The sequence below is a fragment of the Triplophysa dalaica genome, chromosome 19 (genome assembly GCF_015846415.1).
Source record: "Triplophysa dalaica isolate WHDGS20190420 chromosome 19, ASM1584641v1, whole genome shotgun sequence".
In the NCBI taxonomy this organism is placed as follows: Eukaryota; Metazoa; Chordata; class Actinopteri; order Cypriniformes; family Nemacheilidae; genus Triplophysa; species Triplophysa dalaica.
In genome coordinates this window covers 16954680-16975019 of record NC_079560.1, presented here as the reverse complement: position 1 = coordinate 16975019, position 20340 = coordinate 16954680, and the positions used below count along the sequence as shown (strand labels likewise).

The window sequence follows — 20340 nt, the reverse complement described above, 5'->3', positions numbered from 1 at the left end:
TATATAGGGCCCACTAGGCTACTATAGTGTTTTTGAGCCTTACTTAGGTACAATTAAAGTATACAACAACATTTGTCACTTTACTATAGTTAATACTATATATAACGGTATATTATGATAATTACTAACATTAGAATGAACTACAATATAGTACAGTTAGATATATTATCACATAGGCCTATGTTGCGTATGTTTTCATGTATATATCCGGGCATTATGTAGGGTAGCAAAAGTAAGCAGGTTTGGTAGTTTTCGTGCGCCTATTGCTATAATCAACTGCTGTATTTATACGTTTTAATTCATCAAGAGGAAAGGGGAGACTGCCTCCCTCGGTAAGGTAGATGCACCGTAACCACGTACTCAAAGTTTTAGCGCAGCTGAGATTGTGAATACGGGACCATGCGTATGATACGCAGGAATCTGTCGTAAAACGTCCTGGGCTCTGTGCTCCGGCGTGAAAGTACAGAATTCCAGCGTGAGTGCTTCAGCTGATCGCATTGGATATTTTCAACACCGCAACCGAGCTAATGTTAGCTGCCCCGATCGGAACACTGGGAGTGAGCGGGGGAATCTAGCGGACTTCCGACGGAGGCTATGCTATTATGCAGCTCAAAAATGTACCCGAATAATCGGATGACAGCGCTACGACCTATCAAAGGAAAACTTTCGAGTTCGGCGTACACGGCGGGCTTGCAATAAGGGGGTCGTGCGGCTAACGGGGTCCCGAAGGCCGGTGTGAACCGATGAACTGCGGCTGGCATGACTCGCATCCCGCTGTCGCACACGCAGCCGAATTGCATCGATTGAAAGCCATTAAGACTGCGTCGATTGCGAACTCTGGCTGTCTGTCTGCAAGCTCGGGTCAACCGATGAATATGGTCCGAGGCGCAGCGACTCGTTCGTGAGGCGTGTATGGGTCCTGCGTACTCGAATTCCACACTTCCTCACAGCGAGACCTGAATCTGTGCTGGTCTAGGGTGCAGTGCGGTGGTCCATATATTTGCCTAGTTTGACTGTCACGCTCTCTTTATGTATGGATGGACGTGTGCATGCTTTGACAGAGAACTGCGTGCATCGTTGCAGTTGGCACAGCGCATCCCAAGGAGGGTCTGTTATTCTAGGAACTACACACTGGATCTATCGAAGCGTTTAATTCGCAGAGGCTCCGGTTGTCTCCCTAAGAACATTGCGTAAGGCTGCAGCGTACGCTACGTCTTTTTGAAGGCATTCTGGTGACATTGCAGTCTCTCCCCTCCCTCTCTCTCTCGCTCTCTCTTTTGAGAGATATAAAACGTAAGCTCCTCTCAGTTATTACGTCTGTCAAAAGAAAGGGAAGGTGGAGCATTGTCCGTCTTACGTGCTGACGCAGTGGGATTTCTACGTGTGGTCGGCGTTTCGCCCCGCCCTTCCCGCGGTGACGGTGATGGGTCGGAAGCGGTGTGTCGGTGCAGATTGTTCGAAGATGGCGGCCGGGTGCTGCGGGGTGAAGAAGCAGAAGTTGTCGGGATCCCCTGGGGCGGGGGGTCCCGGCGGGGCGGGGAGCGGGTTAGCCGGGACCGGACATTGTGGATCGGATTTAGGGATCGGGTCGTCGTCGACTGTTGTGACTGGGAACCTGAATCGGGTGAACGGCCTGGGGGGTCCGGGGGGTAGTAGTAGTAGCAGCGGCGGCAGCAGCAACACCAATGCTCTGTCCCCAACTCCAGGAGGCTATAACTCAACTGGCCTCTCCCCAAACCTCAGTCCCGGGCTTGGCTCGGGAAGCGGAGCCAGGAAAATGGTCGTTTCGGCGGAGATGTGTTGCTTCTGCTTCGACGTGCTTTATTGCCATCTATATGGATACCAGCCTCCTCGAACACCCAGGTTTACAAACGACCCCTAGTAAGTAACAAGATGGCTATTTCCACAACAAACAGATGGTGTGTGTTTGTTAATGACATGCACCCAAAAGTTTCGAAGTTTTGCTACCACAAACTCGGCTACTTCACCCCGGTTAAATGTCTTTCTCTTAATATGAATTAAGTAACTTGGGTTAATGTCTTAACCAAGTGCTGTAACTAATGTTTTACCTCGGTATGTTTAATCCAAGATTTCCGAAATAAAAACTGTCCATATTTATTAACAATCGTCGTTTTCCAAACTTGAGATGTTTGAGTTTTATTAGCGAAATTAATATGTTAAATAAACCGCTCGCAAGATGATTTACATTAATTTTATATCTTACGTGTGTTAAATCATTTTATACTTTCTTAAAGGGACGTTATTTTTTTTAACTTTATAAATATAAAAAAAATACTCTATCATTAGTCCAAACTTAATTCAGTTGTGTTCATGATATGTTTTCCTGAACGAGATTAAATGAGTGTCTAGCCTACTTTGCTTCATCTAAGCTCTACTGCAAGCTAACGTGCTAACCGACGCTAGCCAGGTCAAACGTTTCCTATTTTGACAGTTGTTTCTTTCTTTCTTTAAAAGCACAAAAATGACTAATTATTTTACTTGTTTCAATTTCCATTGTTAATCCGTATTTTTGCAAACAAGCAAAAGTAATGCTTTATCCTCAACTCAAAGCTGCTGTCACTGATTAACGTTAGCTGAAGTGAGATAAAAAGCTAACAAAGCCCAAGAGTTGTTTATGTTTCTCGCACAGATGGCCATTTAAAGCCCCAAACAGTCGCTATTGCTCGTTGAATCAACATTATTAGCGAACCGATAATTTGACTGTAAAACAAAAATTGAGTTATATATATATATTTTTTCACACGCCATCAGTTAACTGGGGTATGCTTTTATCAATCGGGGACAATGAATCTCGATTATTTCGGAGCCGGTCAGGTCTTTGTGATTTTTAAACGTTTACATGTGTAAGCCAAATAACATGATTGAATGTTTTCTAAAGCCACAGGACTTTGTTCTGTAAATAATCGTCATCTTTAGCCAGGGGTCGTCGAACTAGTCAATAAGTGAATGCCTTCATTGTATTCCCTCCCTGTTTTGCTTGCTGATAGTCACGCTGCTGATAGTAAACGCTGGCCGTTAGGACAACAAACACTCTCAGTATATATACTATAAAGACCATTTGCTTGCCTTGTCTCATCGCTTACAGACATGATCTAATATCATACGATGATGGTCTTGGTGTTTGATTTTTGGTGACTAGATTTCTTTAAGTGTCATGAGTCAATTGTTTGATGATGTTTATATTAGCATATTTATCCATGTACACATTGTATTACCACCATAACTAGATAACACTGCATTAAAACGGCATTATACTATGCAGTTTATTTATTTTTATGAAGCTTCTCCACAAAGACGTCCCAACATTTTAAAATTCAATTCTACATTTTCACGTTTGTAGAGATAAAGGGATAATGTAGGGTGCTAAGAAACACTCAAGATTAAGGGAGCAGTCAGTTTTCCCCAAATAATCCCCCCAAAAGTGCAATCTGTTATCTCTGATAAAGAACTAGATATACATATGGCGCTTTTCCACTGCATGTTACTGTCAGGTTTAGTAAGACTCGGCTCAGTATAGCTAACTTCACTTCTCAATTTGCTTTTCCACTGCAGTTTAGTATCGCTTCAAAGTGGGTGGGATGTTACATTTATTGTCCTAGTTGTGCCGGCTCTACTGCCAAAGCATCACCGTAAACGCGATACGCGACACAAACAAACGCACAATACGGGAGTAATGGTGCATATCGATGGCGGATGGCAGCAAACAAAATACTGCTAAAAATACCCGAGAGTTTGGGAAATTTTACACCAAAGAGCAGACAACGATCATTTGGTTTGCTCGACAGCGTACGAGGGAAAGCTAATCTTGCATTTAGTATTGTGTCTCAATCTTTATTTAACTGTCACAAAGAATATAACGAAATAACAATATTACTTAATAAAATGCAAATCCAATGTGGCTGGTAAGATTCTCTCTACCCAATCAGTGATCTTGTGTAAACGTGTCATTTTGGTATCGGTACGGTATGCTTGGAACCTCAAACGAAGTGGTACTAAAAAGGAGTATCAGGGGCTAGGTACTGTACACAGTGGAAAACCCCCCATAATTGAGCTGTACCGTGTAGTACTGCAGTGGAAAACTGCCAATAGATATCGTTAAGTCTATTTGAACACAAATTGTGTAATTATTTAACTTCAAAGGCCAAAGTCAGAGACATCACATTATCGGTTTGTGAGGTGAAATAGAGACTGACTATCCATTTGTTATACTATTCTCGACCTCAATCTGCAGTGTTTTGTTTTGATGTCTTTTGGGGGACAGACTAGCATTGCTTAATGAAAAAACACCCATAATGTGCTGACGTTAGTTGCCATGTGTTATGTTGTCTTGTGAGAAACATTTAAGTGTTTAACTCAATCTAGCAGCTTTTTAAGCTTCGCACTGAAGTGAAAGCGCTGGACTAAATATGGTTTTAGATGACGCTTTATGAATGAAAGAGCAGCACAGACTGCTCTTGATGGATAGCTGTGGGTTGCAGTCAGAAGGTTCTCAGTGTACTTGATGAGACACTCCTGAAACTCCTCTCCTTGGCTTGTCATTGGGGTATGTTTACTTGAAGTACTTGAAGGTGTTTACACCAGCAGATAAACTCTGGTCCACACCAAAAAGCACAGCATCAATACGCTACAACCCTCTTGAGAAGTTTCGCGTCTGTTGTTGTTTAGTATTGAAACACCAATGCTGAATATATTAATGCTAAAGTTGTATTACCACATGCCCGTAATGAATACACAGAACATGAGAATGTGCCATGAAAATGACTGATTCATAGTTTGCGTATTGATATAAAATTGTCAGCTATTTAAGGCCAATTTATTCAAGACTTCTCAGAACATTCATTGCGAGGTTAAATGTAAACACACAGGAGGTTTATATGGAGGGGAATGTTTGTTCTGAGTAACTTTAGCTGATACTGCTGCTAACTGTGGTGTCAGGATACCAGTGGCCGTAGGATGAAAACACTTATTTCATGCTGATCCTTATGAAATTACAGCATCAAACCTTGTGTCTTTGTTCTCTCAGCAGTTTGCATAACCATGTGCTTATTTAGTACATTTTGTTCAACAAAAACACGCATTACTTGTCTTGATGCTTGATAGCAATTCATTTAGGTAAACATAAACAAATCGTTTCCTTTTTACAGAATGCAGTGTTTCCCCTACCATTATATAAGGGGGGCGCCCCGCCCTCCTAATGCCTCGCCCCGCCACCCTTGGACGTCAAGTAAATTTGATTTGATTTTCTTTATAGGGCCAGATTACAATTTGTTATTTTATTAAACAAACTAAATAACCCTTAAGTAATATGTTATTTATCTTATTTCCAGGATGGCATGTCTTTTCTGTCTGTGTATGCGCGTTTACAATTATCCCAATGAGTGCGCACACGCGCTTACTCACACACAAACAAACATTAGCGGACAGAGAGCGCGCGGCGGGAAATATGTCGCATCAATCAGATGAAAACCAAATGAAAATATTTGCGTTTTTTTTAAGCGCTCACAGGGAACTGAAGATGGCAAAACTCACTCCACTGCGAGTAGCAGCTGGAGTAGCTCTCCTGCTCCAAGTCTAAGTGTTGCGCATCCTGCCCCTGACAAGCATCAAAAGTCCATTTATCACCGGATGGCGGTTAAAATGTATATTAATGAATTACATGCCGCTTACTATTTACATATGTGTGTTTAAAATGTTTTTAGTCAGGACATTGTAAAGCTGCTGATTAAATAAGACGAGATATTTAATACGCTATGCAGATGGCTCCGTGTTGTATGGGAATGTCACGTGATGACGTTCAGAACAGCGTCCGCGTCTAACAGGATTATTCTCCTATAAATGCATCATAGAAATTAAACCGTCTCACAAAAAAAGTTTATCATATAAAGGTATTATCTAACATTAACGAACAATGAATGAGCAATATAGTTGTTAGTATTTGTAAATCTCTTTTTAGTTCTTTACTTTTTTAAGCTCTGGCCCATTAATATTAACAAATACTTCTATACATTTAACAAAGGTTATTTGCCAAAGTCAATTTTAAAAAGATTTAAATACATTTATTTATATTTATATATAACATTTTTTAATTTTACAAAGCATTACCCTCCCAGACAATCAATATTTGTGACTAGATAGATAGATAGATAGCACATAAAGAATGAAAAGGAAATTATTTCTCGTCAATTTTCCCCAACCAACCCCCCCCCCAAAGCTGTAAACCTAGGGGAAACACTGGAATGTCATGTTTCTGGTGTCAATTTAATTTAATGATTCACTTTGTACCTTAGTACACTTGGTAACGTGTAAGATTTCAAACAACAGAACAGTAATATCAAGGCTCTTATGCATGTGCATGTATGCATATATCACTAGGGAAACTTAATGTTATGAGAGGCTTTTGTTTCCAACATTTAGACTTTCTTAGTTCCCTCATACCAACTGCAACGTCTGTCATCCAATCAGAATTGAGACCGCTATCAGTCCAAAGAATAAGAAACATTTATGAGGGGGTGATATTTTTAAGCTGTCGATTTGGATTTCATTCTCTATTGTTCATAATCTAGATTTTGTCCAAGCTTAGTCAAGGGAATGTCAAATAAATGAATGTTTTATCTGTCAGTACTCTCTCCAACATACCGCACAACTCCTTACCAGCAGTCAAACAGAGAAGCTGGAAGCCACTGGCTAGGAGGAGGTCATGTGAGCAGTGTCTCCGTTTACTCGCAGTGATTTCTTTAATTAGCTGTATATTTATAGATTACTAAAGAGAATCTGAGAGCAGTGATAAAAGTAAGGTAGTTTTTTAACATATCCCATCACTTAATTTGTTGCTTATGCTAAATCAAGCACTTGATCCTGTGTTCCAGACATTCAAGAAACTGAATGGCTGGGTAGAGTTATGAATGTGGTGGGATATTTGAGGCCCCTTGGGTTGTTTTATGTGATTTCTAGAGAAGGAGATAAATTGAAATGAGGCATTTGGTTATGCAGGCTTTCCAGACTTGCAGTAGATCTGAAAGGAGAATGCAAACCACCAACCCCTCAAGCTTGTGTTAATTTAAGAGATCCAAGTGGGAGAGAATGTTAGCATAAAAAGCATTTGGAAGACAAACCCTCTGTGGGGTCGAATTTGCCCGCATCCTTTTGCAGGCGATTGGAAAATGCAGTCTAATGCCTGTTAAAAACATGTTTGTAGAGGCAAACCTGGAGCTCTTCTACCTTTTGATGACAATACCTTTTAGAATGAAAACTAGGTTTGTAAACCCAAATCCAAAAATGTACAAAATTATGCATAACGCGGCTTGTTGCATTGCCCGTGATGCCATAAGAAAGCCGGCGCGGGTGTTAGCATAAGCTGTCCTGGAGAATACAGTCAGTTTCCTTTTTAATGTCAGGTGCTGTTACGAGAGAGTAGGGCTGGGCGATATACCGGTTCATACCGAATAACGGTGTGTATTTTTGTTATGATATGAACTTTAAATATATTGCATTACCTGTGTATGTCGCTTAAACAACGTTTGGAATGGGGCGCAGCGCGACACTGTTTCCGTGGGGTCCGGTATAAATCTGTAAAACACCATTATATAAATATTTGGTCACACCACCCAGCCCTACTATAGAGTCCCTGACCTGCTAACTTAAGTTGATTTGTTGACATGTTTATTCCTAGCTACCTTTCTAGCAAATGTTTTGTTACAGCTAATACACAAGAACACGCTTAGCTGTGCACAACAAGCTTGCATTGTGTTGGCCAAGCTTTAGGACTGGGCCATATATATTGAGATTTACACTAATTATTGATGTCTATATCGATTCTGTGTTTTATACACAGCTCTTCTGTGAACTATGGCTCTTTGATCAGATTCAGTAGGAAGTACTGCTCCATCTTAAATCACTATGAGACTACTTCGTTTAAAACGTGCGTATTGAAAAAGCAACACTCCTCAATAAACATCCTTATAAATAAACTCTATTATCATGAAAATACCTGAAAAGGTTTGAAGAACAGCGATAGAATATGACCACTGGCATGGAACTGGATCATTCTTCGTTGTCTCATATTATTTTCTGCACGAGATCACCCTCTGGCTTTCGTGTGCTGCGGCATTTAACTGTAATTCATTGAGGAAACTGAGCATAACAATCACACGATATCGCACAGCCCTACCAAGCATTTATGTTTGTGTTCTTGTATCAAGTATATTTTGACTTCAGTGTTGTTGGTATAATCAGTAGTCTGTCATATGGCTCTCTTGCTTTTTTCCAATATTATCAACACTTGATCTGCTCGGAAATGTGCCCTGAATCAGAGTTAGTGCCTGGGACAGCCAGGAGGATATGCTGCTCAGAGCCGCTTTGATGCAACATAATCTTTATATCCATTTGGTGTGTCCACTGTCCCTGGATTTAAGGGTCAGGAGAAAACGCCTGATACTTGGAAATGTGACTGAAAATCCAAGTGCGGATGGCAGATGGAGGGGGTGTACGATGGCTCGGATTTTTGTTGACAATAATGCAACAGAAGCAGTACATTCACTGACAATTTCAAGGGGTTTCTATATGGGCATAGTATTGCATGACTTGGTGATTGTTTTTAATTCCTCAAATTGTCCCTATTTGTAACAATTCTTGTCATTGTGTCATACCCGGACCTGTTTTATGTATGTCTATAAATGGCTTCTATTGGCAAATAGTTCCTGGGCAGGGGACTCAGTCCCATCATGATGAGGTGATCTTAAACCTGTGCTTTAAGCAGTGTTGTTCATTTCCTGTCATGAAAGCTGTTAAATATTGACTGAAACTGCAGGCCATGTGTTGGTAATCCTTGCTCTCATTAACTCCACTGTAATGCTTGATGTGAGATTGAAAGCTAAGGAATCTTACCAAGTATTTTGTTTACTGTTGTGTGTCCATTTACCTGCTCTTCGTGTCTGCACTACTATTGTTAAAACGTATCGGTTGCTTTTCATGTTGCGTGTCTTTGGCGGGAGAGTAATAGCGCGCGCGCACAGTGGAAAGGGTTCAAATTAAGTGCTAAATAAAGATATTAGAGGATATAGCGTTTGGCGCAAGAGTAACTCTTTCCCCACCATTGACGAGTTTAAAAAAAATCATTAAAAAAAAAAAAACTGTTCCCTGCCAAAGACGAGTTTTTACGGCAATCATTGTTAGTACTGTTTTACAGCAGGTGGCGCTATTACACACCTTTGGAAAAAAGTACAGAATCCCAGAACCTAGAACGTATGTTTCTTAGCGGTTTTTAATGATTGTTCTGTGTGTAATTGGGGTGGAATCTTTGACAAAAATACGTTACTCAGCTGTTTAATCAAAATGATGCATTTTGGAAGAAACCTACCCACATCTATGGAGTGATAAAAATCGAACAAATGAAGATAGAAGAATACAGTTTCTTTTGTTTGAAAGCGGAGACTCCGTTCTGTCATTTGTCATAATGTTCTCCATATATTCTTTACAGAAAATTTACTGTGAGCCAATAAATTTGGGTGAAAATGTTAAAAAACGCTGGCGTAGGCTGGCAACTTTTTTTTTAAAGAGGCTGGCGGCGAATGAGTTAAGATATTAGAGGCGCTAGATAGAGATATTAGAGGATATAGCGGCAAAAGATCAATCCTGTGAGCGTGTGTGGTGTGATGTGATTCTCCATTGTGTAGACTCGGTATTGGCCGAGACATTTAGTGTCACTGCATCTCAAAATTGTGTTACCATTAAATGATTATAATCCGTTTTTTCTTGGTCGATCTCATGATTGTTGAGCTTTTGTGATAATTCTTGGCTTTTTTAAATCATTCCCTTTTGTTTCATTTATAAAAAAAGTTGTTGTTCTCAAAGAACGTTTCTCTGTGATTGTCCCCAGATATGCGAAAAAAGTGATAGACAAGCAACTCAAGATTTATTAAAAGGGACAGTATTATGAGATGTTCTAATCAAATCTATATTAATATTAAGTTAACAATAATTCCAAATGATAAGTTTTATGTTATAACAATATAATTTACATTTGTTTTGTTGGTAAGGAACTTTTTCTAAAAATACCCTGTTTTGTTTGTATGTTTTGATGGATTTTCAATGTGATCCTTTACTTCTACATGCACATTGTGGCGGGCCTCATTCCTGCCAAAGAAAAACAGCCAAACATCTCCTGAGCCAATCTCTGTTATACTGTGATTATCTCAACGTCATAGAACCACTGAGATCACCAAATATTCCTACCCAGCAGCCATTGGGGCTGAAAACAAGCATCACTTCACAAGTTCCTCTGTGCATTAAAGATAGCAGTAACATGGGAAAGCCGATAGCCTTGTTGTCAGGTTTTAAACTCGGTCAGCTAGAGTCCTTGCCATTCCTCTTGTGACACCCCCTTATGTGCTATTTTAGCCACTTGCGTGACTACAGTTTTTGTAAAGGTTAAAAAAAATCCCTTTCAAACATGTGACTGTCACTGTCACAATGCTGCATTTTTAATCACAGTCTCATATTACTCAACAGCGGTACACAGTGTTGAGTCACATTTTACAGAGCAGGACAAAAACTGATCCCAGAATATCAGGATGTGGTGCGAAAACAAATTTAATAAAATACAGCCTTACTCTCTATTTGATGATGTACTGAATGTAATTCACTACAGGCTTGATCCAGAATGCAATTGCAAACATAATAGACAAGCCACCCTCTTTTATTAGTTGGTTGCCATGATAACTAAATGCCTCAGTTTTAGGAGTCATTATTCACTTGGCCGTACTAGGGGTGTGGCGAGATCTCTTGTAACAAAATTTCCTCACGCAATTGGCTTGATGGAGTGCTGGGCTCAAAGTTGTGAACATTTTAGTTACATATGCTCCCTTTATATAACCAGTGCTATTCAGTTCATTACTGTTCAGAACACACTAATAACTGCACATGGTGTAAGCTACAGTGACTATTCATAGACGACATGATTTTACATCCCGTCGTGCTACTTTTTCCACCATTTTTCTATGTAAACATGTGCTAGATTGACGGGTTTCAACGTTTGTGTGCGTCATCTGCAGCGCCTCGCCCATAAGCATTATTTTTACGGCTGTTCACTCGGCTGAATAGCAACTGAGCTGACTGTACCACAAGTACATTATAGCAATAGCAACTTTACATTAGGTTATTTTTAATTCATTCACGGTCAAAGAGAAACAGAAAACACCCACAGCTCTGTATTAAAAGCTGCAATTACTGCCTGACAGTTAAGTTTGTGTCAAAACCTCGTTTGCACATTGTTAATTACTGCATCATATAAATCATTAAAATGGAATAGAATCTATTTCATCATTAAGGAATTCTTTAAAAAAGTCTTGTCTTGTTCTCGTGAACCCACTCTGGTGTCTCAAGAGATAAGTGCAGGGTTTTTCCCGAATCAAGAGTAATCGGGGACGGCCGCCTCAGTCAAACGACGTGCCGCCTCAGTGTATTTTCCACCAACAACGCGAATGAATCGTTAAGCGTGAGTGATTAACATGTTAAGTCAATACAAAGACACGATAGGACATCCTGCGGGGCTATTCACCAGAATGATGCGATTCTAACGCTCGACTTGCGTAGCGCTCGACTCGCGTAGTCGAAAAAAAACATGACGTACATTATTGTAATGTCTTTAACTGTGCAGTTGGATCGTTGAATCAAAATATACTGTACACAGCAAGTTGTCTCCTGGGTTTTATAGTTAAAATGTTTTTATGTTATACTGTATTTTACAACTGAATGCCAGCAGCAGTCATTTAACTGCTTCTAAAATCCTGATTTATAAACGTAACATCATCGGACAAAATCACAATACAGTAAATTTACATTAAAGGCCCCATTTCTATTCATGTTTTCAAAGCTTTGATTGTGTTCTTTGGGATGTTCATGTTTCTAGTTTCAAAAATCCCTTTATATTTAACACATTTCAAGTCTATAGTCCACTGATGTCTCTATCTCACGAAACGACTGGATTTACGGTGAGGGGCCACGCGCCACTCACACTACACAAGTCAGGAACGAGGGAAGACGCGGAAGGTCTGTTTATCCACTAGCTAACCGATCTCAGCCATTAAAATACCTGGGTGGACCGCCCAAGAAATTATATGGGACTATGGTATTATATGGGACATGCTGATTGTCTCTTTGGATGTTGTTACGATCTAATCATTGCACTCTTTTACTGACCTGGGAGGTTTTGTGGATATGGCCTTGCCTGCAAGTGCAAAACTGGCCTTTTTGTTATGCACATTTACAAGGATGCTGCTTTGCGGCTAAACTATCCCTTTAATCGCCTCATGCAAGAACCTATAAGTCAATATTTCATGTCCTTCAGTTGATATCAGTGAGATTTTAATATTTGATAAAACTTATGAGCAATAATAGTAGTAATCCTTCTCTTGTCACCTCTAGCAAAGGCTATTCTGTGTTGATAGCTTAGAAATAGGTTTTTCAATTTCACGCATGAAAGCACCTGAATTTATCTTGTTGGTACATTGTTAACACAGCTGATTCTTCAGTTTCCAAAATAAAAATAACAGTTTGGATCGCATATGTATGCTTCAGCTGAAAAAATGAACCCATCAACCTCTTCGCAGGCAACTCCTTTTCCATGAAGCTCGGCTCTGCAGGGTTGGAGCTATCATGCTGGCAATCGCACTCCAGTTGAAATTTCAGCAGGTCTGTTTGAAGGGTCACTGGGTTCTCCGCATTGGAGACCAGGGTGTGTATATCTGCGTATACGTTTACAGTCCACGCCCATTTGTTTTCAGAAATATTTATTGCAGGGCTTATAATGGCCCGTGAAGCTGTTGTTTGTCCCAGTTGTAGATGCGCTCTGTGCTAGATTAAAAGCTATTCATCTTACTGAGGCCGATGCGGGGCCCCCTGTGAAAAGGTTGGGATAGGTATCTCTGTGGTATGTTAGTTATGGCCTGGCGGTCTGCAAGGGTGCTGTGAATGCTGATGACACACAATCCTGAAGAATGACCTCTAACCCTTGTGCCATATTTGGCACAGCATCTGTCACTGGTGTTAACATTTTTTGTCTTGTTTTTTGAAATGCACTTTATTTTTTTCTTGACCGATAACAATTCTTGTTAATCGAGAATTAAATGTCATGTGTATTTTTTTTGAGGATCTTAGAATATAGAATATAAATTATTGGAGAATTTATTATGACTAAGTTATTGAATCTGCTATCCCTGTGATTTATAGACATTTGATCTTATGTTTGATGTCTTATTTTACAGATATATCTATGGAAAACATGTGTACCTCGCTGTAGCTTTAAGAGAACGGTTTTGTGTTGCAACCATTTCACATAGAGTATTTTGACAAAACAAAGCAAAAAGTGCTTAAAAAACTTTGAGAGACTTCACATGGGTATTTAAACAACCTAATTTTGACATCTGACATATTGGTTTGGTGAAAACCTTTGGTAAAAAATAGTTTTATTTTCATAGGTTGAAAACATGTGTCTATATAATAAAATGATTTTTTTTTACATGTGCAAATAGCAGCAAAAACAACCACATAACATGAGGATTCTCACATCTTGTCGCGCCTGTAGTGTGAATAACATCAGAATAAAATGAATATGCTTACACAAAATATATTTTATGAAACGAAAGCTTAACATTGAATTGTGCTCTGTGCTAAACCCTAGACCAGTGAGCAAATGCTTATTTTAATAACAGGTGTTTGGCCACAGAAGCAGCACATGTTTATTCTAACAGTTTTTCTCAATTGCGTTTTTTTAGCTGTTTAGCCAAAAGTATTAATCTATGGAATTCTTGTTGTTATTGGTTGAGCAGTTGCTTTTATTCATCCCTATTCACCTAATCATTTCTTTGAGACATTTGCTAGGATCAAGCATCATTATTTACTACTTCTCATATCTACGCTTAGAGAAGTAAACAAACTCTTAACCTTAGGTTTGAAAATATACTCTGTGGCAGTATGCAAATGCAGATGATACCTCATACAGTTTAAACAGAACTGAACTGTTGAATGAAACATCTGTCACAGACTCAAGATAACTTAAGACTCTTTACAACTTTTGTTATTGTCACAACTAGGGCTGCGCAAAAAACTCCCTAAAAGTTATTCGATTTCGATTCTCGAAAGCCGTGTATCGATTTTTTTGCTTTCATATTTCGGCAAGCCCCGAAGCTTCATAAACGTGAATGTTATTGCTACTACTATACATTAGATGTCACTTTTATTTTGACAACGGGTGTATGTTATAACAGGGAGCGTATCTATCGTTCATTCATTTCTTAATAAACAAGCCTGATGCGGGTGTGTCCTCGAATTTAACCACAATCACATAAAAGGGAGCAGTTCATTTGATTGCAGCCTCTCTTTACAGCTAATTTAAACAAAAAAATATATATCTTAAATGTAAATAACCTGACCCTGTTTTTTTTTGTATTTCACCACTGTATCTGATATTTACTGATCTTTTTTAGAAATATCTATAGGATTTGTATTAAATGTATAATCCTTGATTCGAATCGAGAACTTGTGAATGGGGTTGCAACAACTAATTGATCAAATCGATATTAATTGATAATGAAAATTGTTGTCAACGAATTTCAATATCGATTAGTTGGTCTGCGACATCACTTGCGAGCTGTGCAGTTATAAATCAAGCGCATCTTCCAACCTTTCCGTAAGTCTGTGCAGTATTTCTCCATGCAGCGCGAGGACCGCAGTTTAAAGTCAAACGTGTCTCTTCGTGCAGTGCGAGGTGTGCAGTTTTAAAGTCAAATGTCTCTCTCTGTGCATGCGTTGCTCCGTGCGGCACAAGTTGTGTGGTATTTAAGTCCGATGTGTTTTGCTTGCATCTCTTCAGGCCGCACAGTTTTTAAATTTAAAGGGATGTAAAGTGTTTTAAATAACAAAATTTAAGATTATATTAGTTAAACCCAATTTGTGACGTTTGCTCTTTGAAAGTACATAATAGGCAAAAAATGTATCAGGCAAAAAGAATCGTCCAACTAACGGATTATCAAAATAATCGTTAGTTGCAGCTCTACTTGTGAATCGGAATCAAACTATTTCGGAACATCAGAATAGGTACCCCAGTCACAACACAAGATGGTCAATGTTAAAAAGGATTGAGTGCTTCCTGTTGACTTGGGCCAGTAAGAAACCATATAAAACTCCCTAGCAACATCATAGCAACCCCTTGTAACAAACCCACAACATCTTTGCATCATGGCTATTTTCAAACTGCACTCACATTTACTGTGGAACTTTACTTTATGTCAGTGTAGTCTAGTTTAAAACCATATTAGACAACATCTCTCTCGTATTCTATCCTTTTACACTGAGTCAATCGCATGTGCTTTCCGAAAAAAACCTGCTGGTGTAAATACAGTGTGTGGAGTATTAACTTTCAGAAGTGAACTTTAAGTGCATTCGGCTTGGATAGAGAGAAATTTGTAGAACCCAAAGATAGCAAGTATGAAACTAAATGGCTACTCTCCTTTAGTATATCCATGTGTCCTTTTATAGCAAAATGCTGTGTTAAATATGCATGACCTACAAGACGAGGGCAACAGAAAGAAATCACAGCTGATTATAGATATTCTCTGTGCAATAAATCTTGATATATGATATATTTCAGTCTTTTATTTTAATTTTTAATATTTTCTTCAATATACCATTCTCAGAACCTGTTGAAACACAATAAACGTTTGTTATATAGAAATGACCTACAAATATTCAACTGCATGTTGTTAATGATTTTGTGTAAGAGTTCTCCCTTCATTTCCTTGCTTTCTCCACCTATTAAACAAGAAATGTATTAAATGTCATCTGTTTTAGAAAAGATTTAGCTCGTAGCCCTCGTGTTGTATGTTAAGCCGCGCTTTTATATGATTGTAGTGAGATCTGAATAGACTCTGGCTTTTAGACTAATTATTTTGCCGTTTCAGAGCGATTATCTCAAATAGTGTGCTTTAAATAGGTACACGCTATATTTGTATTAAAATGTTCACACTTCTTATTACACCTGACTGTCATTTACCTAAGCTGTTATCGCACCAATGCTCATCATTTGTTTTCTATTCCAACAGCCCACTGTTTGTCACTTGGAAAATCGGACGGGACAAGCGGTTGAGGGGTTGTATAGGTACATTTTCTGCCATGAACCTGCACTCAGGACTCAGGGAGTACACCCTTACCAGGTACGCCAAGTCCTTACATTTTTTTACCATTATGTCTCCACAACAATGTGATAAACAGTTTGTTCTGAAAATATGATGCATGAAGTCGAGCTCTCCCAATGTAAAGTGCAAACGATTTATGGTCTGTTTGAACAGACAATCTGGTAAGACATGGTCTTCAAACAATATATAGATAGTATTTGGACATCCGGAAAAGCGAATGCCCTCCATGTGTAACGATCATTTCATTTTACAGGCAATTTGATTCAAACCTTCACAATGCACATGGCCAAACATTTGACTATAGTCAATACCACATACAATTTTTCACCCATGTGAAAACTTTGGTTTTGTCTGTGCTGATTTTGTGGGAAAATATTTTTCCGGCAGGGCCGGCTTGTGGTGTTGTAGGGCCATTGGCAAGACCATGAATATGGGCCCACTAGTGTAAGAATTGTCATAGCACCGCAATTTGAGAGGTGAAAATAAAACACACAAAAAAGACAATTTATATATTTATTTGAAGTGGAACCTATTAAACAAAGCTTTTATAGTGCAACAACTGTATATATACAGTTTTTTAATCAAGATAAGTTAAGACTATAATAATAGTCTAATAATAATAATAATAATAATAATATTTCTTCATGTGGTTTACATTTAAGAGGGTGAATCGACATAGTTAGTTTACGCATTAAACAATGTAAAGCAGAACATACCTTTATTTTGAGCTTGCTTTTCTTTCTCTGCTTTTCTCTTTTTAGCTCCTGAAAAAGTACCGTTTTGATGCCATAGTTTGCCTAAGCCTACCACCGCAACCTCACTAAAATAAGTCATTCGTTATTTATCTCTTATCAATTAAGATGAGGAGCATTTCTTGATGTAACGTGGACATGACATTCTTATGAGATACTACATTACCCAAAATCCTGAACACTCCAAACATACGCAATAAGACGTATTTTACATTTTCTAACGCACATCTGCAATCGCTTCATAAACATAATGCAGGTTGCCCACTCTGCTCTTATTTTCTAATATTTATGTCGTTATTTATACTGATGTTATGTATTTATTGTCATTTTACTGTTGATTGTCGTGTGGAGAGTTTATTCTGTTATTAAATCCCTGTGGGTTTTTTCACTTACCGTTTCTCTGATTCTATTTGTTAATCAATACTGTGCACAATGCGCTTATTTCTGCGTGAATGTGTCTGCGCGGTTGTTGTAATGGCTAAATTTTTTTAGGCTTTGAGGCCTAATCGCCTGAATTGCCTGCTTGATGGCCGGCCCTGGGCCCAGATCCCATTGAGCCTGCACATGGGTTCCTTATATTTGTCTAAGCATATCAAGCTGGAAAATGAGAAAGTATTTTTAAGTAGGGCTGGGACAATATATTGTGTAGGGCCCTACGAAATCCGATTGTTTTCCCAAATTCATTTTTTTCCGTATTTTAGTGTAGAAGTTTATATTTGCAAACTCGAAAAAATACTTCGGTTTACTAAAGTGTTTACTTACTAATTATATAAAAAAACCTACAGTGGGATGTGTAATTGGGTATAATGTACTTATCTATGTTAATAAACCATCTTACTAGTACATTTTTATTTTGTTTTCAGGACTGCTTAATTGAAGTTATATTTTTAATAAAGTAATATTTTTTTAAATAAGTGCTATTTTTTTATTTTACTAGAACATTAACTTCCACTTACTAAAGTAAATACTAAACTAAATTGTTGATTTATAAAAAAAAAATTAGGGGGGATGTTGTGGTTAAATGTGGGTGTTTTAACTTATTGAAGTTAACCGGTCTTTTATTTTGACCGGTCACCGCAAAGGTTGTTTAAGAGTAGCTTCAATGTAGTTGAAAACTTCACACAAGTATAACTAACGCCTGCAGTACAGACAATCTAACCACCTTTAATACAGCAGATTATTCAAACCACATCTGAATTATTCTACTGTTATTGATAGCACAATTTGGATTTTGTTAGCTTTTCAGCACTACTTTCTGGATAAGAATAGTACATTTCCCAGTTTCTATGCCATTCCGTGTTGTATAGCAAATTCCGTGTTTAATTCCTGGATTCCGAGGTTCCGTCCGCGTTTTCCACATCGCCAAAATCATGGCCCCTAATTTTGCAATTCTGATACTTTTTCATTGAATTACGGTTAAATGCCGCCACATCCGAAAGGCAGAGGGTGCTTTCGCACAGAAACTCAGAATATGGCACACAGAAGTACGATTTAAACACATGCGCTACCTCCGAAATCCCATACTATGACAGTACGTACTGATTTAAAGTAGTTTAAAGTACCTAAGTACCTACCTATCGACCGTTAGAACAGTATATATGTGTGGGGGTAGTATGAATAGATTTTAGACATACTGCACCCGCCATGTTTATTGTCATATGACAAATATGCTCTTTGCCCTATGATGTATTAACATCAACCTGTGGCGTCCTGAGGTTTTGAACATACTTTTCATGACTCATACTCATTTTCGCCTACTATATAGTATGGAAGTAGGTGATTTCAGACGCACGGAGAGTTCCAGGAAATGCCAGTGGTCATATTCTATCGCTGTTCTTCAAACCCTTTCAGGTATTTTCATGCTAATAATGGATATTTATAATGATGATGTTTGACGAGTGTTGCTTTTTCAAATGCACATTATAAACGACTCAATCTCGTTGTGATTTTAGATAGAGAAGTACTTGCTACTGATCAAAGAGCTGTAGTTCACGTGCATAAAACACAGAATCAAAGCCTTTGCAGAGTACAAATTGTGTGAATCGCAATATATATCGTCCCAGCCCTATTTTTAAGATAACTAATCTTTATAGACAATCTTTGCCATCTCTATCATCTCTCAATGAACTTTGAGAAGTTGTTTCCTTGCTCTCATGCTAGGCAGTGCAGCCACATCTTTCCCTCAGCAGGGATGGAGACACCAGAGCACACGCTTGGGCCTTGGCTCAGCTCAACCCGCTGTCTGCTGCCAAGTTTCCATTCTCTATCCTTTTATTACCTTTGAAGCAGTGAATATATATTCCATAACAATATTATTAACCTTCAGGCTTGAGTTTGTGAATCAGTCTCTTAAATATTATCGGGGGTTGAGTAGGAAGACTGAAAATACCACAGAATAAAGAGTGAAGACCATCATTGACTGGTGGTCCAGTTGGGGTAGCAGTTTGGGAAGGCTGTTGAGTGTAATGTGCTGGGATAAACAGATTGCAGTTAGATCTCTTTTTATTTATCGTCACAGTGTTGTATATGTATAAAAAATGTGTGAGCTCTTTAAAGATCGGGAAACATGCTATTTCATGCATTCTGCTTTCTTTACACTGTTAAACGTGCCGGCTTCTCATGCTTAACATGGTCAACTTGTTAAAAAACTCACTCACTCAGCTGTCGGTTGCCTTTCATTCCTTTTGTTGCACTCTTAAGTAAACTGATACATGTACACACTGCAAATGGTTTACCAGAGTGATCACTGCATTCTACTTTCAAATTAACTCCCGAAGAATGCAGATAGTCGCAACAGCATTTAACAAAACTATATGCAGCCTGTACGGAACCGAACTCAATAAATATGTGTTCATGACGTATCTAAAGGCCCATCAAAGATTTGTTTTCTTCTGTTTGTGAAGTGCTAGAAAACACTAGTGAAAGAAGTTTTTTCACATATTTTACATGGGGCTAACGTTAGCCGTTCTCACGAGCCCTTCACTAGTAAGGTTACAGTGTTGCCAGATCTTCATCAAAAACCTGCAAACAATAATGCCCCAAATAAACCTTAAAAATACAAATAATTTCTATTTCATAAGACCCAAAAATCTCTTGTATCCCCCACTGACCATTTTCACACCTAAAGTGTCGAGCTTTAAAAGCTTAGATTAAAGAGCAAACTTAAAAGTGCTTAACAATATATGAACATGGCAACAATGCAAAAGAGCGCTCTCCAACAAAACACAACACTTCTGTCAGAGGTACTTTAGTTTAATTGGTGGACAAAGCAAGTCTTGGTTGAAAAAAAAACAGATACCAAATGGTCTATATAAGGGATGAACAGATACCATTTTTTAAAGACCGATTACGAGTACCGATATTTTTCTACATTGTTTTCT

General features: G+C 38.6%; 1 protein-coding gene across 1 annotated transcript in view; it reads left to right on the top strand.

Annotated features, from left to right (window-relative positions):
- Window positions 1-421: 421 nt before the first annotated feature.
- The window catches only part of ammecr1 (AMMECR nuclear protein 1), a 42122-nt gene continuing 22203 nt past the window's right edge, over window positions 422-20340 (top strand). Inside the window, exons 1-2 of the mRNA XM_056732062.1 lie at window positions 422-1881; window positions 16116-16226. Coding sequence (XP_056588040.1) covers window positions 1424-1881; window positions 16116-16226 — 569 coding nt within the window. The 5' untranslated portion in view covers window positions 422-1423. The remainder of the gene's footprint in view (window positions 1882-16115; window positions 16227-20340) is intronic.